We start from the raw sequence: 27,500 nt of genomic DNA on the forward strand, positions 1-27,500 counted from the left end.
TGGCTCATTTCCCGTAGTGTAATGTACATTTACTCAAGTACAGTACTTAACTACGATTTTGGGTTACTTTTACTTTACTTAACTATTTTCATTTATTGCTACTTGTATACTTTTACTCCACTGTACACTATTGTACTTTTAACTTCTCGACATTTATTTAACAAAATGAGTTACTTTACATATTCACATTATAAGTTAATAAAACATATTAATATATATAATACATAAACTTTGTTATGAAGTTAATTTAATAAATAAGATTCTAAAATGGGACAATAAGTACTCAAATTATTGTGCGTACCAAATTCAAAAAAGGGCACACCATCGATTTTTGTTACTATAACAATGTATTCCTAGAATATCTACTTTTGTGACAGTTTTAAGGGATATTCAAATATATGTGGTTCAATATAATTAACATATTTTAGACATGTTTTTATGTTAGCTTTATGTTAGACAATTTAATTGTTTTGTACATTTAAAAAAAGTACATTCTACGGCAGGTGCTCAAGCCCCCTTTGATGTCTATCTGTTCACCTGCCTCCTTTCAGTATATTATGATGCGATTACTTAATAAGTTACTTGCAACAAAGTATTTTCTAGTTTGAGAAATCTGAGAAATTATTCCACCTCTGCTCGTTTCGGTTTAAAAGTCAAAGAACATACAAATTGGAATACCTGAAAAACAACAATAGAGCAGTATTTAGATTTAAGGACGAATAAATATAGAAAATAAATAGACTTATATCTCATAATCTTACAATTGTTTTCCCTTGAACTAAATGTATTAACTATCATATGATACGCATGCAAGAAATAAGGAGTGCTCTCTCCCAGATCGATGCTTGTCATGAACATTTTACAAGTAAACATGAGACATTTGCCAAACTTGGAGACGGACCTTATCCCACAAACCAAAAAATAATTTTCCCAAATAATTTAAGATGAAAAACATCTTGTTCAAAGAACCTCTTGTCGTGTATAATTGATAAACCTTTTACTTACTGCTAATTTAATTACAAACGAACAATACATGAAAATACATCATAGCACATAATAATGCAGAAAGACACAAGAATGCACTCACTTAAGATTGGATGTAGAAAAAAATGTTTGGATGTAGAAATAAATGTTTTATTGTTTCATTATAACTACAGTCAATGGTTTCTTTAAAAACAAGAGAATATAATAAGACGAGTTTGACATTAATGCAAAAAGTATCTGCATGGCTAACAACTAGAAAACAAAGAAATCAAACATTTTCTGACAAAGAATCTCAACTTGAGGTCCACTTACTAGCTTTAAATATAGCTTTCGACCACGTCTCACTGTTATCCTCGGATTCAGTTATATAAACTAAGTACAGAAGTTCATTCTGACTATTGTTTTCAAGGATGCACTCTTAAAATAAGTTTGAAGATTGGCTAAACTGGTCCTTTAATAGAGATGGCAGGCAAATTATAATTTAGTAATAACAGTAATAATAATAAAAAATACTATTTACACTTTTAAAAACAAAATACAGTGTTCTTTACATCCAGTGATAAACACAATTATTCTGCAGTTCTGAGAGCTCAATGCACTAAAGCTTAAAAAATACTAACGCAGAACCGCTGCTACAGTATAGCAATATACAACCCTGTGTTGCTCAATGACAATACATTATTATTCAATCCCTTGAATTGATGACAACGCAGACTGTTTCCAGGAGACAGTAAAAAGTGACTAACATGGGACATACCACATACCATGGATTGTAACTCAAGTTATTAAAGTTGGCAATTTGTCATTTTGATCATGCCTTAAAAAGTAAGTTGAAAAGCGAGGCTTGTTTGGTGGTACCTTAAAGGTGTGGTAGGTAAGTTTGAAAAACCGGCTCGAGATACAGTTTTTGTTAAATTCCATGGAATTCTCTTAACATCCCGACAGCAATGAATATCTGAAGTGCTTTGATAAAAAATCCATAAAAAAACTTCATCTGTGGAAGCCGTAGTACTGTAAAAAGCACGATCAATCATTTTAGCCGACCCAGCTAAAATAACTGGATGGCCTACCTGCCTGTCAGCCTTCCATCTGTGCACAGACTTATCCCGTGCCCTCATTGGTCATGTGCGCGTTTGTGTGTGTTGGAGGAGGGGCTCTGTAAGGAAGTGGCAGATTTTTCCCGGTTGTGTATTTTCAAATTCTAGCGCACTCGAGGTAGTTTCTCCAAAATTACCCACCCCACCTTTAAATCAAATAGTGTGATGTCATGATTGAAATTATGGACTCGTTTCTGCATCCCTCTATACTGCCGTCTGCGCTCAATCATCATTTATATATCATGGTCAATATAATATCTCTCTTAAATTAATACAAAACAACAATGGATGACAAAGCAATTACTTTATCAGTTAATGAGAACAGTATCTTCCAGTATTAACAGACTGCCCTCCTAGTAAAAGTAGTAATAGTTAACTGTTGGTAATGTGAAAAATTATAATTCTTAAGTTTTTCATTTTATCAAAACACATGTTTAAGCTTTAACAACTCAATGTATTCACTGCTGTGTATAAAAGTTGTCCTTTTTTTACGGTTTACAACTTTACACATGTATTATTCTGAGCCCTCTCTCTACTGTATTGAAAAACAAGAAATGAAAACACTGCATGTCTTGATTTTGTTGTTTATTTTGAATAAAGTTTGTTATAGCATATTTTGAAATGGATACTTGGTCTCAAATGTAAATTCATTCTGTCAGATATTGTGTCATTGTCACATCTTTGGTCATCATTAGTCTTGGATTTGCTCTGGTCTTTACAACAACAAACAAAGGAATGAAAGGCATTATGTTGACATTGAATTATTGCTATTTAACTCAAACTCAAAGCACAACAGAAACCAGGGGACACTTGATGCGCTTGTTGACGTTGTTTCATAATTGTCAGTGTTTTGTTAAATGACTATTAGCTACGTTAGCTAAATAGCTCACAGCAGATCGGCCATAATATCAGAAAGAATAATGTGATCAGTGTTAAAATAAGATGAACATTTTTTAGGTGAGTTTTCAAGTGTGCCCCCTTTATAATCCCCAAACATCAACAAGCGCTCCGGTCCCAGCTGTGTGCCTACTTTTTAGTGTCCCCGTTTCTGTTGTGTTTTGATATTCTTGCTGCATTTTGTATTTGCATCGTTTCATTTATTACATTACATTTAATTGAGCTGACGCTTTTATCCAAAGCGACTTACAATAAGTGCATTCAACCAAGAAGATACAAAATTGAAGAAAACAGAATCATAGAAGTACATCAGGTTTCATAGAGCCAAAACATTTCAAGTGCTACTCAACTGGCTTTAGGTAAGCCAGTCCTTTATTAGTATATAAGTGCTTTGTTAGTATATAAGTGTTTTGTTAGTATATACGTAAGTGCTTTGTTGTGGTGCTTATATAGGTGCTTTGTTAGTATATGAGTGCTTTGTTTGTATAAAAGTGCTTAGTTAGTATATATTTGTTCATGTTATCGCTCGAAGTGGAGTCGAAAGAGATGAGTTTTCAGTCTGTGCCGGAAGATGTGTAAGCTTTCTGCTGTCCTGATTTCAATGGGGAGCTCATTCCACCATTTTGGAGCCAGGATAGCAAACCCACGAGTTTTTGCTGATGGAAACTTGGGTCCCCCTCGCAGTGCGGGTGCAGCGAGCTGTTTGGCCAATGCAGAGCGGATTTATGCAACACTTTCAATAAACGCTGCGCATGTTTCTTTAAGTTGGTGAAGATGTTTCTTCATTTGCATGTGTTTTGGCACATTTGTGTTTTCATAATGTTTTTGAAACTTTAGCGCGTGTCTCCTAATAGACATGTTTTGGCCCGTGTGTGCACCTCTCAGCCGCCATAAAAAACAGTTGTATTATTATAAAATGTGTCTTCATAGGGTGTGCATTATTAGACATATAAAAGTTCCTTATATCTGCTTATAACTTTAACACAGGGTTATATATCAAAGCATATATCGTAATTTTGTAATTAATCATGTCTGTACCACTTATTAATGTTAAATATTGAGACTAAGAAAATTGGCTTGCACTGTTGGAGGACTCTAACGGGTAAAGATGTCAATTTGACCAGGAACATGTAATGGTTTCATGGACTATAGTAGAACAAAATATATATATGTATTCCCGTATTTCTTATTTTGCTGTCTTATCGATATCGATGTTTATGTTGATTTCCGGAGCGACGATCACACTCTTGTTCTGAGCCGACATCGTGTTGGCAGCAGGAGGTGAAGCAGCTGGAGATCCAGTAGCAGCAGAGGAGGAGGAGGAGGAGGAGGAGGAGGAAGGTACAGCTCTGTTCATCTCTGCAAATAAAACAAACAGATGCAGAGAATCATGTTTAAAAATCAGAATCAGAATACCTTTATTCGTCCCACACAGGGGGAACTAACATTGTTAGCGCATAAGTAAAGAGCCAAGGAGTAAGATAAAAGTATAAAACTACACAAATTACAATTTACAAAATACAGAAATCCAGAAAACCTTGAAGTATACTGATTTTGCTGATATTATAAGTGAATTTAAGAAAGATCCACTGCACCTGGATATTTCCTCGTCAACTTCTCTGCAGCGTTCATGTTCTTCATCTTCTTCAGAATGTGAACAGCCAGTTCCACGGCCATTTCTGCACCGTAGCTTCTGGTCATCAGTGTCACAGTTTGCATCTGGTTTGCCCACTTGTGGTCGCTCTCAGGAATTGGTTCAATGCCATCCAAGTTCTCTTGACTGAGGAACCACTTAAATTTCCAAAAGTCATTTTGGACCAATTCTTCCAGAGTCTCAAGCAGCAGCACACCCGCCATGTCTGCTCACTGTGAAAGTAGAAAGAAGGGAATCATTTTGCAGATTAGTATTCAAAGAATACATAATTTCTACTTCAGCTTCTGTAATAAATCTGTAAATACCTGTGCAATTTTTGAATTAGGTATTTGGTTCTGGAAATAGAAATAAGAAAAGCCAGATGCAGCAAATAAATGGCGGGACAGTATCAAAACACAGGATTGCTATATGCATCAAGGTTACGTGAAATACGAGTTCTGTAATTTATTTCATTAGTTGACTATAATGTTGATTTGTAATTCTTGTATGGTGCAATTTATTTTCTGTTTCTCTGTATTAGTGTGCAGCAAATGCAAGACAGAGAGCTTGGAAGTGCATTGTCGCTGATACTTGCATCTGCCATTGTGTGTGTGTGTGTGTGTGTGTGTGTGTGTGTGTGTGTGTGTGTGTGTGTGTGTGTGTGTGTGTGTGTGTGTGTGTGTGTGTGTGTGTGTGTGTGTGTGTGTGTGTGTGTGTGTGTCTGTGTGTGTGTGTGTGTGTGTGTGTGTGTGTGTGTGTGTTGCCGTGTATGTGTGTATGTTAGCAAGTGTTTGTGTGTCTGTGTATTTTCCGCATAAGGCAAGACCCGCCCAACTCTGTCTCTGATTGGCTTACCCTGAAATATTACCCCGCGTTAACCAATCATCGCTCCTCTCTGGTCACTTTCACTTTTCCATGGTACTGTGAGAGGACATCACTGTATTCGCCTGTAAGTTACATCCGCTGGGAGATTCGGATCACATAATGTAACGCAGTGCGTGTAACGCAGCTGAGTCTGTAACGCAGTGCGTGTAACGCAGCTGAGTCTGGTACAAATCCTGACTTGTAGTCCCCTGTATGGGTAAAGCCAAATGTTTTTTTAAATAAAAACAACTACATTTCCCATAATGCCGGACTACATGCATCTGGTTATTATTTGTACATTTTACAAAAGCTTTCACCAGCTGAGTGATTTACTCCCCATAAAAATGATGAACGTTCTTAAATGTCAATATCTCGAAGGATAAACCATTTCAAATGTATTGTTTTAATATGAATAAGTACATTATGTACACTTTATTAACTCTGTATAAAGGGCAGGGTTTAAAAAGCGATAACCGGAATACTTTATAACTAACTGAATAGGATAAACGATTTAGAAAGCCTAGATCAATCTGAAAACAAACACGATGAATATCCATTCAGAGAGAAGAGACAGACCGTAATTGTGTAACAAAGACAGTGTAATAACATCCCGTTTAAAATGTCCTGCTGTAACTTAACAACTCATCTCTATTCTGAAATACCTTAACCACCACACCACACCGGACATCAAGAGTCAGAACAATGCAATAATGAGCAATATTAAAGTAATTCCCAAAAGGTCTTACCGTGTGAAAAAGGGAGCTCACCAGTAGGCTACTCTCACTGCTGCCAAATATTTTGTTTTCGGTTTCAGTAACAGGAAGTTCAGACCAGCGAAAGGGGCTGGAAGTGTCATTCTCCTGAAATCACCCATATATAGATTCAAACAGGGTCTGACAATAAATGGGACCATAAATCAGGCTGGGAATTATACACCCAGCCAGGCCACTACCAGGTTTTTTGTGCTATTTTGCCGGATTTATTTGTCAATATTTACAGCATTGTTGCCCATAGTGATGATAGCCCTATATACTACCCACAAATAAACATAACGGACATGGGTTACTATTTAAAAACATTTGCAAATGTATTTAGGAACTTATCCATGTTAACGTATTTTAAGTGGGGGTGGACCTGAAATCCTCTAGGGGGGTCTGGGGGCATGCTCCCCCGGTAAGATATATTTATTTATTTAGGAGTTAAATGCATCAATCTGGTGCACTTTGAGGGGAAAATAAAGAGACTAGATCTATGGAAACACCCATATGAAACAGAGCTGTATACATTTCAATAATCATAAAATCATAAGAACATGGCCATAACCAATAACATCCCATATCTAATATGAAAAAACATTGAAACCTGTTTATTTATTTTTGGTTCATTTATAGTTATGAGTGTGTCTGGGCTCCTGAATCAGCCTCACCTGTCTCCCTCCTCTCCCTCCTCTCTCTCCTCGCTCTCCTCTCCCTCCTCTCTCTCCTCTCCCTCGTCTCCCTCCTCTCCCCCCTGCTCCGGCAGCAACAAAGACTAGTTTTAGCTCTCAACAAGTTTTAAAAGTGTATCTTACCTTTTTTCACCTAGTTGAGTGAGAAATCTGACTCTAAAACTCAAAGAAATACAAATTTGAATACCTGAAAAGACAACAATAGAGCAGTATTTGAATTTAAGGATGAGTAAATATAGAAAATAAATAGTCTTATATCTCATAATCTTACAATTGTTTTCCCTTGAACTAAATGTATTAACTATGGCATGCAAGAAATAATGAGTGTTCTCTTCCAGATCGATGCTTGTAGTGAACATTTTACGAGTAAACATGAGACATTTGCCAAACTTGGAGATGGACCTTATCCCACAAACCAAAATATAATTTCCCCCAAAAATCTAAGATAAAAAAACATCTTGTTCAAAAAACCTCTTGTCGTGTATAATTGATAAACCTTCTATTTTCTGCTAATTTAATTACAAACATACAATACATGAAAATACATAATAATGCATAAAGACACAAAAATGCACTCACTTAAGATTGGATGTACACTGAACAAAAATATAAACGCAACACTTTTGTTTTTGCTCCCATTTTTCATGAGATGAACTCAAAGATCTAAAACATTTTCTACATACACAAAATAACCATTTCTCTCAAATATTGTTCATAAATCTGAAAAAATCTGTGATAGTGAGCGCTTCTCCTTTGCCGAGATAATCCATCCCACCTCACAGGTGTGGCATATCAAGATGCTGATTAGACAGCATGATTATTGCACAGGTGTGCCTTAGGCTGGCCACAATAAAAGGCCACTCTGAAACGTGCAGTTTTGCTTTATTGGGGGGGTCTGGGGGGTCCGAAAACCAGTCAGTATCTGGTGTTAGGGTTAGGCTTTCTGCTGTCCTGATGTCAATGGGGAGCTCATTCCACCATTTTGGAGCCAGGATAGCAAACCCACGTGTTTTTGCTGATGGGAACTTGGGTCCCCCTCGCAGTGCGGGTGCGGCGAGCTGTTTGGCTGATGCAGAGCGGAGTGCACGTGCTGGGGTGTACGGTTTAACCATGTCCTGGATGTAGGAAGGGCCAGATCCATTCGCAGCATGGTACGCAAGTACCAATTGTCTTGAAGTGGATTCTAGCAGTTACTGGAAGTTCAAGCAACTCCTGAAAAGTAAAAAAATACTTTACTTAAAGGTGGGGTAGGTCATTTTGGAGAAACCAGCTCGAGTGCGCTAGAATTTGAAAATACGCAGCCGGAAAAATTCTGCCACTTCCTTCCAGAGCCCCTCCTCCAACACACTAAATACTTCAAGTACATTTAGCTGTCAAGTCTTCTGTACTTTTACTTAAGGATCATATTGAAATTAGGACTTTAATGGAGTGTTTCTACCAGTACTGAAGTAAAGGACATGAGGATACTGATTCCACTTTTCAAATGTTTATATATGAGCAGCCTTTATGAGATAAATGAAATAAAAAATAATTACGAGGCTTAAACTCAACACCTTTTAATTGATCAAATGTGGATAAAGGATCAAACAGCTTTCTTTGTCATTTTTGTTTACTTCTTGTAAGGCAGTCATCCCTGTCTGCAGAGTGAAAGACCAAGGGTAGAGATTGCGTTGCATATTTAGATTTAAACAAGAGGGCTAAGCCTGTCAATAATAAAAGGAGCATTCTGGAAGTTAGGGAGGCAACACACACACACACACACACACACACACACACACACACACACACACACACACACACACACACACTGCATTATTCTTGACCCTCCCTTCCTTCCTCTCTTGATTTACTAACAGAGAACGCCCATGGTTGGTATCAGGGGCCAAAGTGAAGGAATCGCCCCATCATCAGCTTCAGACAAACGCTAAAAAAACATGAATCCACATCCCTCCCTCCCTCCCATAAATACCTGAGGTACTCCGTGTTGCTCCTCAGAAGTTGCTCTGTGTTTCTGCCAGCATCACACAGCCAGTCCCGGTGTTTGAGACGTAATATCTGCAGACTAAGGATGTGTGCTTCTGGACGGCCAATCACACTTCTGCTGTTTTGCTTGTTCATCTCAGGTGGGTGGAATGACAGCTGGATAAATGCAGGCATGATGAGAGGATACGAGGTGAGAAAGTTGGCTCCATGTGGAAACAGTCAGGGTAGAACAGGTGAAAAAGACGGTGCATTTGAAACAGAAAAGTTATTTTGGGCTTGTGAGCTCTTACAGTGAATTCTGCTGTGGATGTACTTGTCTTTGTCACAGGTTGTGAATGTGAGAGCAGCTGAACCTAAGAGGGGTTGTCCCTTCTCATGTTGCGTGATTTTCAAACTTGTTAACAGATTTAAAGAGGTAACACTCCAGTGTTTTGGGGAGCAATGATATGTTTAATTTGCCACTATCTGATTTCATCTGGAATCACATAGAAACCGTTTGGAACTACAGGTAGAAAGGATAACTCAGGGGAAATCATCATATCATCATTTAAAACAGTGAAGAAAACACTGGTAGTTGGGCAAAATAAGTTAGTGAGTATACATTTACTTAAGTATGATTTTGATGTATTTGTACTTAATGTTTCCATTTTATGCTACTTTATACTTGACATCCTGCAGTTTTCAGAAGAAAGTATCAACATTGTTAGTACATTCAGCTTGTTGTTTCTTATGTAGTATGTAGAAAATCAAACAAAATATATAATTTAATGCATTGCTAATAACGACATTTCTCCACACCTCATACAGTTGAATAAAAGTTGATGGCACTACAGTAAATTGTTGGTTGAATTGTAAAATCCAAAATCTGTACTTACATTAAGTATAATTTGTTACTAATATTAACATACTTTAATTACATTTTGAATGTTTATCTTTTATTTTAACCTCGGTAAAGGATATTAGTATTACCATCACTGACTACTAGTACATCACAGAAAGTATAGTTTCAATTTTGTACAATTTTGACATATATCTACTTAACTTAACATCAAGTATTATACTCACTGGAAAATAAGAAAAATCTTGTCTCCGAATACACTGGCAGCTCTGAACAGGGTGAGCAGAATTTCACGTACCAAATACAGGAAACGTATTCTTGTAATCAGATAAAAGAATAGAAGTACTACTGATTATATATTGAAGGCTGGGGTTTGATTCCTGAATTTTCAAAAGACAGAAACACTGTTTTGCCACGGTCAGTATGGACATCATTCACTCATTTTGCTGACTGGCATGTGGGAAACGGAGCTATTAATTTTGACAGCCGGTATGCCGACACACACACCCACACACACACACACACACACCCACACACACACACACCCCCACCCCCACCCCCCCACCCCCACCCCCCCACCCCCACACACACACACACACACACACACACACACACACCCCGGAGAGCTACTGTGAGTGAGATCATCTGATAGGCGTCAGAACAAACTCAGGGTTCAGGGAACAATGGTCATAGAAAAGAGGAGCGACTTCTTTCACTTGGGCAGGGTGTCCTTCCTTCCTCAGAGGAACACACTGGGTGTATTCAGTGCTACAAAACAATGGTTCACAATAGATCAGCTTGAAACAGTATTATTTCACGAGATGGCAACATTCAATTGACCCTTGAGTGTATTATGTAAGGAAAGGGAAATGACTCATAAATACAACAATATAAAGATATCAAGATATACAAAAGAAAAAAACGTTAAGACTTTCAATTTGTGATTAAACTTTATCAACCTTCCAAGTAGACCCATTGTCTCAATGTTTTTCTGTGGGGAGGTTATTTAATCTATTTGCTTGAAAAATAACACGTTTCAGATTTCGTTCTTTATATATGAACTTGAAAATAAGCAGGATAGGGCCCCTTTAACAAAAGTTCTTCTGGTATCGAATATAGTCAACATTTTAGCCGTTTTAATGAATCAAGAATAAGGAATAAGGATAAATGACATTTATTTACCATAATGCCAATAAGAAAAGTTACACATGGGGTAATAAGTCAGAATAATGGCGGCTTTAAAAGGTGTATAGCAGACTTGGATGATGATTTTTTAATGATTATATATGAGCAGAAAAACCAGGACAAAGTTGCACATCATTAAAGGTCACCTATTATGCAAAATCCACTTCTTCACGTCTCTTCTACATCAACATGTGTCCCCTCTGTGTAAAGAGACTGAAAGTTTCAGGAACAAAGATTCTCTCTCTTGTTGTCCTGATCCATTTATATAAAAACCTGTCTGAAAATGAGCTGATCAGATTTTGGCCACTTTATGATGTCATAACGATTTGTTGGCTTTTGTAACCATTAGCCAATAACCAACCAAGGTAACCCCCCCCCCCCCCCCCTACACACTTTATCACCTGAATCTCCTCCTAGAGCACCATTGAGTTCTTTGTAACCAAATCTCTCTCGGAGGGGCGTGGGGAGGGGCTCCTTATTTTCTTCTAAAGTAACAGACAGAGAATCAGCACTTTTGAAACAGGGCTGAAACAGAGGGGATTATGGGTAATGCTGCAATGATCTGTTTGGTGTTTGGAGCCAAACACTTCAGAGACATGTTCTGTATATATCTGAGACCTATGATATATTGATGAAAAACAGTATAATAGGGGACCTTTAAAGAAAATTCGTATTGAAGTGAAGTATTCTTTGAGAGAAAGTACTTTTACCAAATCTTTCATAATGGAAAATGACTACAGGGAGCCTTTGAAATATTTGTATTTTTTCATATTGAAGTGACTGATTGTGTTTTTCTTCCTCTCCCTCCCTGACCCCTCTTTTCCTCAGCTACCTCCTCCCCTGTTTCCGTTTCCACGCCTGCTCCGCCTCTCCCTTCGCAGATTTCGCCTCCCTCTCCCTCAGCTAGGATCCTCCCGTCTCCAGCCTCTTCTCCTCTCAGCGTCTCAGAGGTCGGCTGCTCGCTGACGCTGTCCCCCTCCTCTCTGGTGGTCAGGTATGTCGGGGATTACTGTGATTAAAGGGTCGTTAATTAACATGTGGTCTGCTACGTTTTCCTTTTATCAATTTAAACATAATTGTCATTCAAGGGTCTTCAGCTAAATTCCAAATTGTACATTTTCCGGTCTGTCTACCTTTTATTTATTATAAAAAATTCTTAGGTGATGGAGATGTAAACTCCTGAAGCAACATACATGTCAATTCACACCAAAGCATTAAAGTACAGTGACAATAGCATCGGGTAAATTACGTTTTCACCCTTAGAGCTATGGAGTTTTAATTAATTGCCAAATAATCCATTAATAACTTAAGTACTTTTACAAGTTAAACATGCTATTTGATACCTTTTAAATCAAACATATTTCTTGCTTTTCTCTGTATTATATCATATTAAATTGATATACAGAGTTATTCAAAGACACCATCTTGAGCTTTGATAAACTGGGATGGATTTTTAACAATCTTCTGATATTTTATAGTACAAAAGTATATTTTCACAAGTGATTTCAATTTGTTTTAAAGAATTATACTTTAGTCCAATTTGTGCACGGAAGCAGGCATTCAGCACTTTGAAAAAGGCTTGGACTAGCACCTACTTGTAACCTATCCCCCGTGTTGACTTGGCTTTACTGTATGGGAGGTATGTTACTGTGAAAAATTAACAATTCACTTTCCTGTCACAGGTTTGGAGATCCAGTCACAGCCAACTGCTCTTTATCGAGGGCGGGGTTTATAGGTGTTGGTTGGGATGTCTCACTGGTAAGATATTCATTGGGCCCTAAAAATGGTAAAAAGCTGAACATGTAGTTTTTTTCCCTCTGTATTTATTTGACTGAGCCGAGGCTTGCAGATCGAAGGCGAGGCTTAAGAAATTGCAAGTGCACATTTTATATGGGCCCCCGTCCCTGGATGATCCATGTTTTATACAGTGGCAAGAAAAAGGATGTGAATTTATGGGTATTACTTATGGGTATCCGCAATGAAACATTTTTCTCGATTTAATTCCATTTCCTGCCTTTCTACAAATATATTAGGAGATTTTTGTCTTTAAATTGAATTTGAATGCATCAATCTGGTGCACTTTGAGAGCAACATTAAGAGATGTATGGATACAGCTCTCAACACTCATATGAAACAGAACTGTATATATTTCAATACTCCAAAAACCATTAGAATATGCTCACAACCAATAACACATCATTGATATACTCCTCTCTCCTATCTTTATCTTACCTAGTCTGCATTCTTTCTTTTTATTGATGCATATTTTACTAACCGCTCCCCTTTAAAAAAAAAAAAAAAACACATTTGAACGGGACTTTTTCCAACCTGTAAATGTTTGAATGTTTGTTTAATTATTATTGTTCTTAGGTGAAGATAAGACCACATTAAAAACAAAATTATACATTAATGCAGTTTTTTCTAAAGGGTTCACTTTTTTTCTTGCCACTGTACCTACAGCAAAATGTCGGTTTTCATGCGCCAGTAAGCAGCTGACATTTAAATGAATCTATCTCCTATCTATCTTAAAGGTCCCCTATTACACTGTTTTTCATCAATATATTATAGGTCTCAGATATAAACAAAAAATGTCTCTGAAGTGTTTGGCTCCAAACACCAAACAGATCATTGCAGCATCCCATAATCCCCTCTGTTTCAACATTATGACATCTAAAAATCTGATCAGCTCATTTTCAGACAGGTTTTTATATAAATGGATCAGGACAAAAGGAGAGAGAATCTTTTTTCCTGAAACTTTCAGAATCTCTTTCCACACACAGTAGGGGACGTGTTGATGTATAAGAGACATGAAAAACTGAATTTTGCATAATAGGTGACCTTTAAACCATGATTTAAGCTAGAACCAGCCACAGGAAGCATTCTCTTGTTTAGTGTTCATCTGAACATGGTATCAATAGCTTTGTTTTGTTGGACTCTTTGCCACTATAGGCAGCTCCTGAATTCACGATGGATTGTTTTCTGGTCTGGAGTGTGGAGAGGATGACTGAATGGAGCATGGAGCCCTTGTGTTATGCGTTGTCTGAACAGGGAGGGCAGTGCGAAAGAAACCTTTCTCTGACAGTCTACAGTGAGTTCATAAGTTTTTCCTTCTTACATGTTAGGACATAAATACTTTTTCTATGAGGTTTATATTATTCTGTCTCCTCAGAGCCTCCAGAGAATGTGTCCATCAGCTTCGTAAATCACACCGGGCCGATGTCTGAGGGTCAGCAGTACACTCTGCAGTGTGAAGTTCAGGATGTTGCTCCTGTGGAAAACCTCAGAGTGACTTTCTACAGAGGACAGACGGCACTGGGTCACACGCAGAGCAGCAACACAGATAAGAAACCAGTGAATGAGGTCTTCACTTGGAACATCACCTCCACTAAAGAAGATGATGGAGTCCAGTTCTGGTGTGAAGCAAAGCTGGAGCTGGGAGCTGAAGGACCACAGCCTCCTCCAGTAATGGGGTCAGAGAACGTCACTGCTGCTGTCCACTGTGAGTGAAACTGCTCACCGTTAACAAATTGAGGGTGTATGATTTAACCTGTATGAATGTTTATCATTAAGTTGTCTCTTATGGATCTCTGAACAACTTTTCAAACTCCTCTTCACCCATAAGGATTAGTAAACATGCTTATTGACACAGGCCCCAGGACCCAAAGTGTCAGAGACATCACTGGCAACATATCACTCAGAAAGAGACAAACAAGGAAGAGACACAGAACTAAAAGGGACACAAAACACACAAGGGGCAACACCATCAAATATATAACAAGAAAAAGGCCAAAACAATAGCTAGGTTTACGAAAAAGAAATCGGAAAATATATATTATCGACTACAAAGAAACACGAAAGACAAACTATATATTTGCAAAACAACTACAAAGAGACCTTAAACAACTACAAAGAGACTATGAATGCCATGCAAAGAGACCTAAAAGAATTCTAATGAGACACAAAAAGAAATATAACTACAAAGAGAAAAAACTATTACAAAAACTGACTAAACAACTACAAAGACACGAAAAATACTTTACAGAGGCACAAAGAACCCCACGAAAAGACTCAAAGCTACAACAAGAGACACAAAGCAACCACATGAGTAACGTAAACTACAAAAACAGGCAACACAACTACAAAGAGAAGCAAATAAATCAGACACAGTGACCACAAGAGACTTAAAAAAAACTACAAAGACACCCAGAATACATTTAAAGAGACAAACCGACCAAAGAGCGAAAAAGTTACCACAAGAGACACAAAAAATACGGAGACACAAAATAACCAGTCGAATGTAATCACATTGACAAAGAGATCAGAGACACAAAGCGACCAGAGACACAAAGCGACCACAGAGACACAAAGCGACCAGAGACACAAAGCGACCACAGAGACACAAAGCGACCAGAGACACAAAGCGACCACAGAGACACAAAGCGACCACAGAGACACAAAGCGACCAGAGACACAAAGCGACCACAGAGACACAAAGCGACCACAGAGACACAAAGCGACCAGAGACACAAAACGACCACAGAGACACAAAGCGACCAGAGACACAAAGCGACCACAGAGACACAAAGCGACCAGAGACACAAAGCGACCACAGAGACACAAAGCGACCAGAGACACAAAGCGACCACAGAGACACAAAGCGACCACAGAGACACAAAGCGACCAGAGACACAAAGCGACCACAGAGACACAAAGCGACCAGAGACACAAAACGACCACAGAGACACAAAGCGACCAGAGACACAAAGCGACCACAGAGACACAAAGCGACCAGAGACACAAAGCGACCAGAGACACAAAGCGACCACAGAGACACAAAGCGACCACAGAGACACAAAGCGACCAGAGACACAAAACGACCACAGAGACACAAAGCGACCAGAGACACAAAGCGACCACAGAGACACAAAGCGACCAGAGACACAAAGCGACCACAGAGACACAAAGCGACCAGAGACACAAAGCGACCACAGAGACACAAAGCGACCAGAGACACAAAGCGACCACAGAGACACAAAGCGACCAGAGACACAAAGCGACCACAGAGACACAAAGCGACCAGAGACACAAAGCGACCACAGAGACACAAAGCGACCACAGAGACACAAAGCGACCACAGAGACACAAAGCGACCGGAGACACAAAGCGACCACAGAGACACAAAGCGACCAGAGACACAAAGCGACCACAGAGACACAAAGCGACCACAGAGACACAAAGCGACCGGAGACACAAAGCGACCACAGAGACACAAAGCGACCACAGAGACACAAAGCGACCAGAGACACAAAGCGACCAGAGACACAAAGCGACCACAGAGACACAAAGCGACACAAAGAGACCACAGAGACACAAAGCGACACAAAGAGACCACAGAGACACAAAGCGACACAAAGAGACAACAGAGACACAAAGAGACCACAGAGACACAAAGCGACCACGAAAGACAAACTATAGACAAAACAACTACAGAGACCTAAAACAACTCCAAAAATACACAAAACAACTATGAAGAGACACAAAACTACTCAGACCAAAAATAACAAAAACTGCTAAGAGACAGTGATCACAAGAGACAAAACAACGGCAAAGAAACACAAGACATTGAATGAAAATAAAAATCTGTCTCTCTCTCTAGCCAGTTGTGGGTATTTTGCATGTCTCTCACACAGAACCTAAAACTCTGACATGTTTCTCCCAGTTGGTCCACAGCTCATGTGTCCCACTAAGCTGCAGGTGAGGGAGGGGGAGAGCCTGAGCTGCGAGGCGAGAGGAAACCCCCCGCCATCCGTCACCTGGTTCAGAGACGGAGAGGTGGTCGCCGTACCTAATAAGTCCAGCAGGGAGCATGCTGGGAATTACACAGTTTCTGCAAAGTCTCTTCTGGGACAGACACGTTTCACAGTGGAAGTGGAGGTCCTCCCTGGCAAAGGTACGTGTATTAGTGTTGCGTTCATATGCCTGAAATCTATATTTACAGCCCCATTGTTCTTTTATATTGAGTTCCTATTAACGAGGTTTAAACGTTCTTTCCTTCCTGAATATCCGAGTGCATTGTTATGTTTTCTAAATAGCTTTAAAACATCCTGTATCAAGGGAATTTATTTGTCTCTTCCTTTTTAGGGACTACAAACAGTTACAACGGGCATTTCCTGTTGGCCGTCTTGCTTATTTGGACGATCAACTGGTCATAAAAATTAAGGACTCAACGTGATGTGATGATTTTTATTCCAAAAATCTGCGAGGGAGATCTGCTCCTGCTGTGAGAAACGTTTGTCAGCGAAAACTCGTTCCGTCTCCCTTTCCTGCAGTGTGATATATAGGTTTGTGTGCATGTAAATGGTCTGCAAAGGCTAAAATCCCAATGTTCCCCAGAGTGAGTTTCTAAGTAGCAGATAAACCTCTCTGCTTCGAGAGATTCTGCACAGGTACATTTTCTTAGAATAATTATTAATCTGATCTTTATGTAACCCGCACAAACTAACTTCCATATATTCAAGACTGAAAGCTGCTGTAGAAATAATTCACAATGTATTTTTGTACATCTCACTAATCAAAACTCGTACTGCCATAAAGATTTTATGGACGCAAAACAATGTTTGTTTGTGTCGTGTGTACAGCTGTTTTTTTTCCCTGTAGAATAAGATACTGTGGTGTCCAGACTTTTGAAATGCTCCAGATCCTTCACCAAAGTCATGTTCATTCTGCTGTGTATTAAAATGCTGAATTCTCTTGTCCAACATCAGTGCTTTCTTGCTTTAGACTTTAACTTCCTCGCTAATTCACCAACAAAATATGCTCAAAATTAACATAATATCAAGGGTCTAACGTTGATATGATGTCAAACTTTTGTAAGAGTGGCAAACGTAAGTTAAGTGTTGAAACTGTTAATTAAAAGAAAAAGGTATGCCTGGTTTTAAAGCAATACAAAATAATAAAAATTGGATGAAATATTTGAAGACTTGGGGTGTTTCTCAATGTCGAGGACGCTACCTTGGTGGGACATGTCTTCCCACAGGTCCATCAGAGGCTAGGCAAGAATCCTTCCTGGCATTCGGAGAACGAAGAATAGAACTGGCTAGCAAGTGTGCGTCATATGAGAGGCCCCGCCTTACATTTTCCGCCAAAGATTTTACAAATTGGTCCGTACACAAAGCATTGGGGGGATTTTAAGACCGCGGAGGATACACATGTGCAGCCTAGAACTTTCCCACAACGAAGGATGCCGGCCGGCCTCGGTAGAATTCCAAGCATCCTGGACATTGGAACAGTCCTTCGGCGGGACTCGATGACGTAGCATCCTTGAAATAGTGGCTCTGGACATTGAGAAACACCACAGGTCACAAACATAGCAGTCGGCCACTTTGCACATGCACACTTAGTGTTTTCTAATGTATTTATTGCATGCAAGGCCTCAATACTGAAACTTAAGGCTCGTTCACTCACTCCTTCAGTGTCTCTACCTTTGAAGACAATTTATCTAAAATCAAATGGCTGCACAACATGTCAATTTTTAATTATTTATTCATTCAAATTAAATCATACATTATAAACAAAGCCTCTCAAATACAAGTTGATTAAAGTGTCATTGCACAGTTAACCACAAGGTGTTATCAGAAACAGCCTGTTCATTTCTAAATTGGTATAAGTGCCATTTCTCCTTTCATAGGTAAAACAAAAACTAGCATTTCTTTGGTTACTTCCCAACTCAGATGAAATGCAAAACAAGTGAAAATGTTGCGCACATTTCCACTTGAAAAAAAATTAATCTCAACTTGTAGCTGTAGACTAAAAGTAATATTCATTAGCTAATTGACTTTTGATAAGAAACTCATTTGCACAGCTGATTTTGGTGTCGTAACTCCTGTGTTTGTTATAATCTCAACATGTGTCCAGTCAAGAAACGGCTCCCACCTAGAGAGAAAAAAACAAAAAGTTTAACAAACGTTCATTTACTATATTCCATGTCTTAAAAATAAGACATATCTGGGTTGTAATTTGTCAAACAATAAGTCTTTACTTATTTTAGGTCTTGCATTGTTTGATCCTAAATGTTACAAAAAAGGCTATTGATGGTGGTTTAACATTTTGTCAGATCATTATTTTATTACTACCAATAATAGAATAATAATTAAATAAGGTTATCAGTCAAACTTTTACCTGAACATTCAAACTAATATGTTTGAATTCTATAGTAGGGACTGAAAATCAGGATATCTGCTGTTTAGAGTTTTTTCATCCAAAAATACATCAACTAAATATGATTAAACAAAACGTACGGCGTGTAAATCTGCACCGGGAGTTGTCATTGTAGCATAACGTCATCGTCGTCTGAGATGATCTGCACGTGTCCAGCATCAGAGAGCCGGGCGACGTCTCTGACCTGCCGAGGCACAACGACTCGGCACAACGGGAAACCCACCGGGCTGGAATGAGGGGGCGGAGGAGGGAACGGAGGACTTCTGGTGTCCGACCCCAGGATCCACTGATGGAATGAACGCTTGTATTTAGCCACGGCTGCTTCCAGGAGCTCCTGGGGGATCGGCTGCACACGAGCCAGCGCCTGCTCTGCGAGGCGCTCCAGGACGGACAGAGTCTGAGCAGACCTGGCGCTTATCGGGGGTTTGTCAGCAGGTGTAGAGGAGGCCGAATCCACTGAAACCCTTCCTGTTTGACCCGCCACCTTCAGCAAGGTTTCCTTATTCTCAGAACTAAGGGAAACTGGATTGGAGAGATTTCTGATCAAAAATCTTTTTGTTGCGTTTCGACAATGTTTAAGTAATGTTTGTCATTTAGAGATGGAAAGCAAAATGCATACAAATGAGACAGTGGTCTGTACATACAGAGATTTTTTTTTACAAAAAACACAAACAAAAACATTGACTAAAGTAATCCCCTACATTCACTGCCAGTGAGCCTCACACACACGATTATTTATCAGGAACATTGTTAGATGAATATATGCGTGTAACACACATACATGCAGCAAAATACCTGGATTGGAGGGATTTAAACTCACGATAATGACATCGTCTGAGTCGTGAGGCTGTCCTCTCAGCAGGGGAGACTCCTGGAGGAAGCTTAAGTTATCCGAAGTAGCGAGAGGAGAAATGAGAGGCGTCTGCTTCTTCTCAGGCCGGACCCTCTTCACTCTGAGAACACATGTGAGAAGTGAATTTGGAAATCCTTAAAAAATAAATAAATCAAGATCTTTCGTAACATTTCCCGAAGCATCTAGACTAGGAACTCATACAAATAAAAGAGATACACTCACGGTAATGGTGCAAAGAGGCTCAACATATCCCTGCTCTCCTTTATCAGCACCCTGAAACAACACAGGTTGAGTAGTAATCAGATGACTTTCTTTAGGAGATTGGGTTTCAAATTTAGATTGAAAATAAATCATATTAAAATTATAGAAATATTAGTATAACAAAAATATTAAAGGTGGGGTAGGTAATTTTGGAGAAAACAGCTCGAGTGCGCTGGAATTTGAAAATACACAACCGGAAGAAATCTGCCACTTCCTTACAGAGCCCCTCCTCCAACACACACGAACGCGCACATGACCAATGAGGGCACGAGATTAGTTTGTGCACAGATGGAAGGCTGACAGGCAGGTAGGCCATCCAGTTACTTTAGCCGGGCCGGCTCAGATGATTGGTCGTGCTTTTTTACAGCGCTACGGCTTCCACAGATGAAATTTGTTAATGGATTTTTTGTCAAACATATATTATTATATTATTATGTAAACATATATTCATTGCTATCGGGATGTTAAGAGCATTCCATGGAATATAACAAAAAGTGTATCTCAAGCCGGTTTCTCAAACTTACCTACCCCACCTTTAAGTAAGAAAGTTTAATAAATGGTCAAATAAAATACATATGTAAAGAGAACTTTAAGTTAAACTGTCCAATACAGATAGAATGAAAAACAAATATGTATTTAAATATAAGTTAAAGTAAGTGTTGTGCACATTGTACCACAATCTATGAGAGATATATATATATATATATACACACAATAGTGGTACATTAGTATGGATAAGATATCGAATTGCAGTTTAATGGGGAATTGTTTTAACAGTAAGAGAAATCAGGCTGTTGAGACTGAGTTTGCCCCGGTGTGACCAACCTGGATTGCATCCACCCCTTTGGCCACAGCAGTTTGACCTCATTGTCTAAAAAGGTCTTCAGATATTCCTCCAGCTCCTGACCTCTTTTCTGTCTTTTATACCTCTCCATGTTCACGGTTAACACGTGACACAGGCACTCCCTGTGTGAGAGATGTTGGCACAAAGTTACAATTAGGTTATATAACATTTTAAATAATCTAATGATGATTAAATCTGACTTTATCTCTTCGTTCCATTTGAACAGCTTCTTTGGACTTCCTCTTTTCCCGCCTTTCTCCTCCATGTTGTCCTCTGGACCAACATTCTCCTTCTGTTTACTTTCTTTCTCCTCTGCTGCCCTGACATTAAAACAGAGATTAAGATGAGACAAAAAAGATCCACAATGAGCCCAAACCATGAACTGAGGAGAATCAAGTGTACGGCCTCAAATTATGGATACAGTCGTTTTTTTTTGTAGAAGCTGCACAAAAATATGTGTGAATACAAAATGGAAACAAGGCTTTCAAATAAATATATTCTCATAATTGGTAGATGAAAAGATAAAAATCTAATAATTTGAAGCCGAATGCCCCTTTTTTGGCTCCGCTGTTAGCAAATAGCAATCTAACAGTACCATGCATTAAATGAAAGGAATTTTCCACACAAGATATGCTCAAGTGCTTACTTTGAAGTCCTGGCTTGCTCATATACTTGACAGCTTTCATTGAAACTTGCAATCTGCTCGGGCATGGCTCTGCAGATGGCCTCCTTCAGTTTCTGCATGCGGTTCTCCACATCAGAGCATTCCTCCTGGTCAGTGTCAAGATAAAAGTCACATGCAGATGTAAAACTTTAAAAACACATACTACATGTGATAAACAAATAAAACTCACCGTGTGTGCGAGGAACAGCTTCTTCACACGTTTGAGGAGTGTGTCTCTGCTGCAGGGCAGGAAGGACGACAGGTGTGTGTAGACCTTGGAGCGCAGCTGGACCCCCTGTTCCCGACACTGCAACTCAATACTGGAGCAACACACACAGAGAGCATTAACACACACTTAGAAACTGTTTAACATTACTGTGAAGCTGACAATTGAGCAGCCCGACCAAGCAAGGAGGCAGAGGCAGACTTCCCAAATATAACCCCGTGTGGGCATTTATTAAAGCATGAACACATTACACACACACAGCCTCAACCCTGCTGCTGTTCACGTGAGCACAGCCTGCAGCCACCAGGATCTCACAAACAGAAAAAACCCAGAGCCTAAATGCACAACCCAACAGGACACAGGTGAGGGGGGAGGAGACAACACAGGGCACCAGGTGCACACAATCAACGGCAACAGACATGGGGAAAGGGGAACACATTTCAAAATAAAATACAACAAACACTACATCAATCAATTGTATAAAAATGCCCGAAGCCGTCAGTCCTCAGTGACGAATTTACCTTCGTCACAATTACTATAGATAGCTAAAGATTGAAACACACAATTACTTCAAGTAGGAATTCAGTAGTAAGTATTGTATGTACAGGAGAAACACGTGTGTGCGTTCTGTGCAATGCTTGATACTAAAACGTATAATAATAAACTATTTATATAGCACCTTTCATGGTGAACGCAGCCCAAAGTGCTTTACGGAGTATGACAATAACAAATGACGAACATAATTAAAAACAAGGTATAAACAAACAGAAATATGTATATCACTGAACCATAAAACAATAACAGTGATCCTACAAAAAAAATTATAATAGCCCCAAATTAAAAAGATAAGTCTTTAAATGTACTTTTAAAAATTCCAATTGAAGTTGCCGTTCTAAGATCAAATGGGAGTTTTCTTGCACTGTAGGTAGTATAGTATTTGCTTAGTCTGTGCTGTTGGATAACTCACTCTAGCAGCATTGAGTTGATTTCTGGAGTGAAGAACTTTTGTTTAGACTCTCCCTCGGAGGTCTTGGCAACCTGAAAAAAAATATGTAAACCATCTGTACATCATACATGCTATTTTCCTTTTGCCATAAACGTTAGAGCGGGGCAGTGATGACGTTTTTTGTAGGCCGACCTGAAAGTTAGCAACCCAAGGGTTCCCTCAACAAAAAGCAATATTGCAGAACTGTGGTAAACGCAATTTTTATGAAATGCTGTTCAGCAGGATAATCTCCACATATCAACACACATTGTTATGCTATAAACATGACACCACGCTAAGCTAAAGGAGTCTAATGTTTGGAGTGATTAAATTACTTTAAAAAAAGGTTCATTAGTGGGGTGTTAACTTGTATTTTATGGTTTAGAATTTTTTTTTAGAAAAACCTGTAAGTTTGTATTAAAAACAAACATTTCAGTTAACAAACCATCGACATTTTAGCAATTCTGGGCTACCTCATTTCACTTACATTTGGTTTTAAAACTCATTCCTGCACCACTGTATTCACAGGCGAGTCTTTATCACTTTTGGCAAACAAAATAACCTTACCACCGTGAGTTTCCTAATGCTGTCCTCCAGTCGGGGGGGAAGTCCCTCCGGCAGCGGGACACACTGAGGTAATGTAGAACTGGTGTGTGTCTGGATCTGGACCTGCTCTAACTGAGGCTTCAGCTGCACATTGATTGGAGGAAGAACCTGAGGGCGAGCCTCACACTGGGTCATTTCTGTTTTGGGACTGAAAAGCTGCGTTTCTGTTGAAGGTGGAGGCGCCATCTTTGTGGACGAAGCGGCTTCACTAACATCTAATAAAGAGTCTAGGTCAATGTCAAAATCCATTGCGTTGACTGCCTGGATGAGAGTGTGCTCATTGGTTGATCCGATTAAACTGAGGAGAGGGTCTGTCAGTCCCAAACCTCCCCCCCCGCCTGCGTCTGCCGGGAACATTGTGATCACAGACCTCCTTGGTTTTACTTTGTCCATTTTCTCCTTCTCTCTTTGGAACTTCTTCAACATGCTGGTGACGCTCAACGTGCCGGAAACCTTCTTCTTCTTTTTCTTCTTGATCTTGTCGTCCGATGCCAGTTCAGTGAAAGGGCTGCAAGTTGAACATGGAGAGATTTATCTTGTGAAGCTAATAAAAAGGTTAAATCGGAGTGAAACTGGATACACAGTAAACATGAGGTAAGCGTGATTTGGGAAGTCTCACCTTGACTTAGGATCCAAAAAGCTGATCGTCTGCTCCGCCTCTTCTCTGCTACGCTTCTTCTTCTTCTTTGGCTTATCCTGTCCCTCATTGACTTTACGTTTCTAAAAATGAACAGTTTTGGAACTCAATCACTTAAGAAACGGCACTGAATATTTTATTTCTGGGTTTTAGACTTACTTTTGAGGACTCGGGAGTTTTCTCTCTTGCTTTGAGGTCCTCAGTCTCAGATGTATGGCGGAAGTGCAGCACGCCAGAGTTGATGTAGAATCCACCGAACTTGGTGGTGAGGGAGGCCGGCACAAACTCATCGTACTAGAAACATCAACCAAAAGCAATATTACAATTTGATTTAAATAGCTTTGGTCGATACGAAAAACTTTACAACAAACCAAAGAAAAGATGGAGAAACACTGACGGGCCTTGAAATGTATGAGAAGAGGAAATTTGGCTAATCCCCTTTTTTAATATTTAAAAGTTGTTTAATTCAGAGTGCCATCACAATGAGTCACTGCTCCAGGAGAGAGTATTTATTATCAGTGTTGATTATGGTACATTTTAAAAAGCCTGAAACAATATTTTCAGTAACAACAAAAGGCAGAGATACAGAATATCAAAACTGCGTCTTCATAAAACACTACACGTTTTTAAAAGACAATACTAAACAAACGATATCATGGGGAAATCCAAATATGTGATTTAACAGACTCACAGGCTCAGTGTTGTCAATGAAGGAATCCTCGTCATCATAACCGTATCCGATATCGATCAGGTCCTGGATGCGGTCCTTATTCTTTGGTTTGTCTGCCTGCAATGAAAGGTTGCAAAATACTGTTGTGCTATTTGTATCTGATGCCATTTCTGATAAAGAGCTCAATCAAATACATCAGTGTTAGTTCTGGTCCAATTCAAACTCTTGATTTTATTTGATGGTCCCTTGAAATGTTGACGTATATTCATTAATAATTCAGCTACTTACATATTTTTTCTCCAACTCCCCTGAAAGAGCCGCGACCTCGTCGATCTCTCTCTTCTCTTCCTCATCAAATATTCTCAGTGGGACTTTTGTGTTGTTTATCTGAAAGTTAGATAACGTCTCAAATCAACTACAAATAAACATAATCTGCTCTCTCACCAACAATCACATTAACATCAGTATATGCATAATCTGTGCATGTGCAGCAAAAAGCATGGACAACTTCTCACAGGACAAACAAAGTTCACAACTATCATGGATTCAGAGCACCCAATCAATCTGATCTCAATACTTTAAGAGGAAGAATGCATCTAACAAAACGCAAATAATCTTGTGAGTTAAAAGAAAGCCAACCTAAGGAATTAATTGGAAAATAAATCTCCATATTTAAATTAAAAATACATTGGGTGATATGAAAGTTCTGCCTCAGAGTTCTGCCATACTGTCCCCATGTATTTATATTAAAAGTTTGAAAGAGAAAACGCATATTAATAAAAGTTAACCCAGTCATGCATGGACAAAGTATTAAGCTTGAAAAAGCGTTATGATTTTATTGAATCACTTAATTATTAAAACGTCCAAAATGTAAACAAGAATCATAACTTAGAACAAAAGTCATATTCCAGTTCAATGTGAATCAAGACTTACAAAACAGGAGCACATGTTTGCTCAATTACAATTAACAACAATGATTTCAAATAACAACCCCCATTGTCTGTTAATTTATAAAAGTTGAGGTCATGCACTTTGCCTTTTAGTGCTTCTCAAAGTGTGGTCCGCGGACCACTGGTGGTGCGTGAGCGCCCCCTAGTGGTCCGTGAGTATATTGGTAAAATTTCACATTTGAAATAAATAAATAAATGTAAATTCCAAACTCTCGCGGGAATATCTCCACAATGGAGCGAGCTTTCAATTGCATGATATAGCCCAGCGCAACACCTTCGTCACACATGTTGCCACTTGTTTGTACCATTTTCAGGCGATTTGTAATCTGTTCTAGAAAAACGATGTGTTTTGGGATATTTGAGGAGTTCGGTGGTCCGCGAGTGTTTTTGTATTTGTTAAAAGGTGACCTATCATGCAAAATGCACTTTTGTACGTCTTTTATACATGAATATGTGTCCCCGGTGTTCCAGGGAACTCACCAAGTGTCAGAAAACACAACCCTCTTTATTTTCCTCCATACCCAAATCTCTAAAAAAGGGGCTGCAACGGATCTGATACAGACTGATCCAGATTTGAACACTTCTATGACGTCACAGAAGTGGCGCTACGGCTATTGGACTAACTCCACCAATCAGGAGGAGACAGCCACGGCACGGACATTGCCATTCGAAAGCGCTGGAGACGCTGTAGTACATATTTCAGGCCACCAGATGGTGCTGTTCTCACTGAATCCGAGCATGAAAGGCAGTGTTAAATTGGGCGATACCACAAAATCTGGATTCGATCCGATACCAAGTATTTCAGGGCCAGTATCGCCGATACCGAGATCGATACAGATACTTTTTTAAATGAAAAGCGTCTTATGTACTTTCATAAAGGGGGGAGCTGCATGACATGATTTGAGAGCTGAAAGCATCACAAATAGACTAAATCTGAATTCATTTTCATGAATAAAGACTGGACAGTTTTTATAGACAAATAAACGTTTTACTTTTGCAAATTTAAAAAGTGCAAACATGAAAAACAACAATACAAAGTGGCCAGAGTAGCGAACTGTCTTCTTGCACACATCACAGTTCGCAAAATTTTAATTGCCAGTTGTGAAATTGCTCCACACAACGCTGCTCTTTCTCTCAGCCATCATGCGCGTGTGTGTGTTGCACTCGCGAGTCGCTGACTGCTGCTGTCCTGCCCTACCGGCTGCTGTCAGTCAGCTTGATAATCGGCGTTCAGGCAGGGAGCGCGCTGCGCGTGCTTCGAGGTAAAGGGGACAGCAGTGGATAAGAAAGTGAAGAAAGTGGAAGAAAGTAGAGAAGAAAAGAGCATATACTTGTGTTCGTCTGTACATAGTTTTTTGAAGAAATTGACGAGTAGAGGAGACGGGAAAAAATATATAAAAGTATCGATCCTATTGGCTCTAGTATCTATATTTTGAAATGTAACGTAATATCGGAAGTATCGATATTTTGGGATCGATCCGCCCACCCCTATTAAATTGAGCGAAATGAGGAATGGCTAAAATGCATGATCTGTTTGGTATTTTGAAAAATGAAAAGTATAAATATGCCTTATATAGGTATGGTCCTACACTATATTATTCAAATATAGCATGACAGGTCCACTTTAAGTTGTCCTTCGTATGAAAAAGTTTGAGAAAC

The 27,500-nt window shown here is 39.2% G+C and overlaps 3 protein-coding genes and 1 long non-coding RNA gene across 8 annotated transcripts in view; 1 reads left to right on the plus strand and 3 right to left on the minus strand.

Annotated features, from left to right (window-relative positions):
- Nucleotides 1-2,651: 2,651 nt before the first annotated feature.
- Nucleotides 2,652-6,304, minus strand: LOC307012784 (pyrin-like). 4 transcript variants are annotated; one of them, XM_079639945.1, is made up of 4 exons: nucleotides 6,222-6,275; nucleotides 4,938-4,967; nucleotides 4,574-4,844; nucleotides 2,652-4,337 (listed from the first exon to the last, which is right to left on the minus strand). In XM_079639945.1, the coding sequence occupies exons 3-4, from the start codon at nucleotides 4,833-4,835 to the stop codon at nucleotides 4,165-4,167; spliced, it is 435 nt and encodes a 144-aa protein (XP_079496071.1). In that variant the 5' UTR covers nucleotides 4,836-4,844; nucleotides 4,938-4,967; nucleotides 6,222-6,275; the 3' UTR covers nucleotides 2,652-4,164. The 4 variants fall into 4 exon arrangements, with proteins under 4 accessions (XP_079496071.1, XP_079496072.1, XP_079496070.1 ...); XM_079639946.1 differs by lacking the exon at nucleotides 6,222-6,275 and adding an exon at nucleotides 5,467-5,623; XM_079639944.1 differs by lacking the exon at nucleotides 4,938-4,967 and having other exon boundaries at nucleotides 6,222-6,304.
- Nucleotides 6,305-7,865: 1,561 nt separating this feature from the next.
- On the minus strand, nucleotides 7,866-10,127 carry LOC307029519. The gene is made up of 3 exons (XR_013805366.1): nucleotides 9,971-10,127; nucleotides 8,892-9,061; nucleotides 7,866-8,134 (listed from the first exon to the last, which is right to left on the minus strand). It is a non-coding gene; the product is annotated as an uncharacterized lncRNA (long non-coding RNA).
- Nucleotides 8,838-17,686, plus strand: LOC307029491 (vascular cell adhesion protein 1-like). The gene is made up of 7 exons (XM_079665564.1): nucleotides 8,838-9,045; nucleotides 11,757-11,922; nucleotides 12,611-12,686; nucleotides 13,878-14,016; nucleotides 14,098-14,427; nucleotides 16,648-16,878; nucleotides 17,070-17,686. Exons 1-7 carry the CDS (start codon nucleotides 8,991-8,993, stop codon nucleotides 17,138-17,140), a joined length of 1,068 nt encoding a protein of 355 aa, XP_079521690.1. The 5' UTR covers nucleotides 8,838-8,990; the 3' UTR covers nucleotides 17,141-17,686.
- A 709-nt stretch (nucleotides 17,687-18,395) lies between these two features.
- The window catches only part of ubn1 (ubinuclein 1), a 9,534-nt gene continuing 429 nt past the window's right edge, over nucleotides 18,396-27,500 (minus strand). Inside the window, exons 2-15 of one of the 2 annotated variants that reach the window (XM_079667109.1) lie at nucleotides 25,180-25,278; nucleotides 24,913-25,008; nucleotides 24,381-24,515; nucleotides 24,204-24,304; nucleotides 23,546-24,092; nucleotides 22,961-23,031; nucleotides 21,958-22,087; nucleotides 21,750-21,874; nucleotides 21,304-21,423; nucleotides 21,085-21,225; nucleotides 20,221-20,271; nucleotides 19,941-20,098; nucleotides 19,226-19,667; nucleotides 18,396-18,860 (exon numbers count right to left, since the gene is read on the minus strand). In XM_079667109.1, coding sequence (XP_079523235.1) covers nucleotides 19,252-19,667; nucleotides 19,941-20,098; nucleotides 20,221-20,271; nucleotides 21,085-21,225; nucleotides 21,304-21,423; nucleotides 21,750-21,874; nucleotides 21,958-22,087; nucleotides 22,961-23,031; nucleotides 23,546-24,092; nucleotides 24,204-24,304; nucleotides 24,381-24,515; nucleotides 24,913-25,008; nucleotides 25,180-25,278 — 2,190 coding nt within the window. In that variant the 3' untranslated portion in view covers nucleotides 18,396-18,860; nucleotides 19,226-19,251. Of the gene's footprint in view, nucleotides 18,861-19,225; nucleotides 19,668-19,940; nucleotides 20,099-20,220; nucleotides 20,272-21,084; nucleotides 21,226-21,303; nucleotides 21,424-21,749; nucleotides 21,875-21,957; nucleotides 22,088-22,960; nucleotides 23,032-23,545; nucleotides 24,093-24,203; nucleotides 24,305-24,380; nucleotides 24,516-24,912; nucleotides 25,009-25,179; nucleotides 25,279-27,500 lie in introns of those variants that run through there. The other variant, XM_079667110.1, reaches the window with a different exon arrangement.

Source organism: Notothenia rossii (genome assembly GCF_949606895.1).
Source record: "Notothenia rossii genome assembly, chromosome: 1".
Taxonomy (NCBI): Eukaryota; Metazoa; Chordata; class Actinopteri; order Perciformes; family Nototheniidae; genus Notothenia; species Notothenia rossii.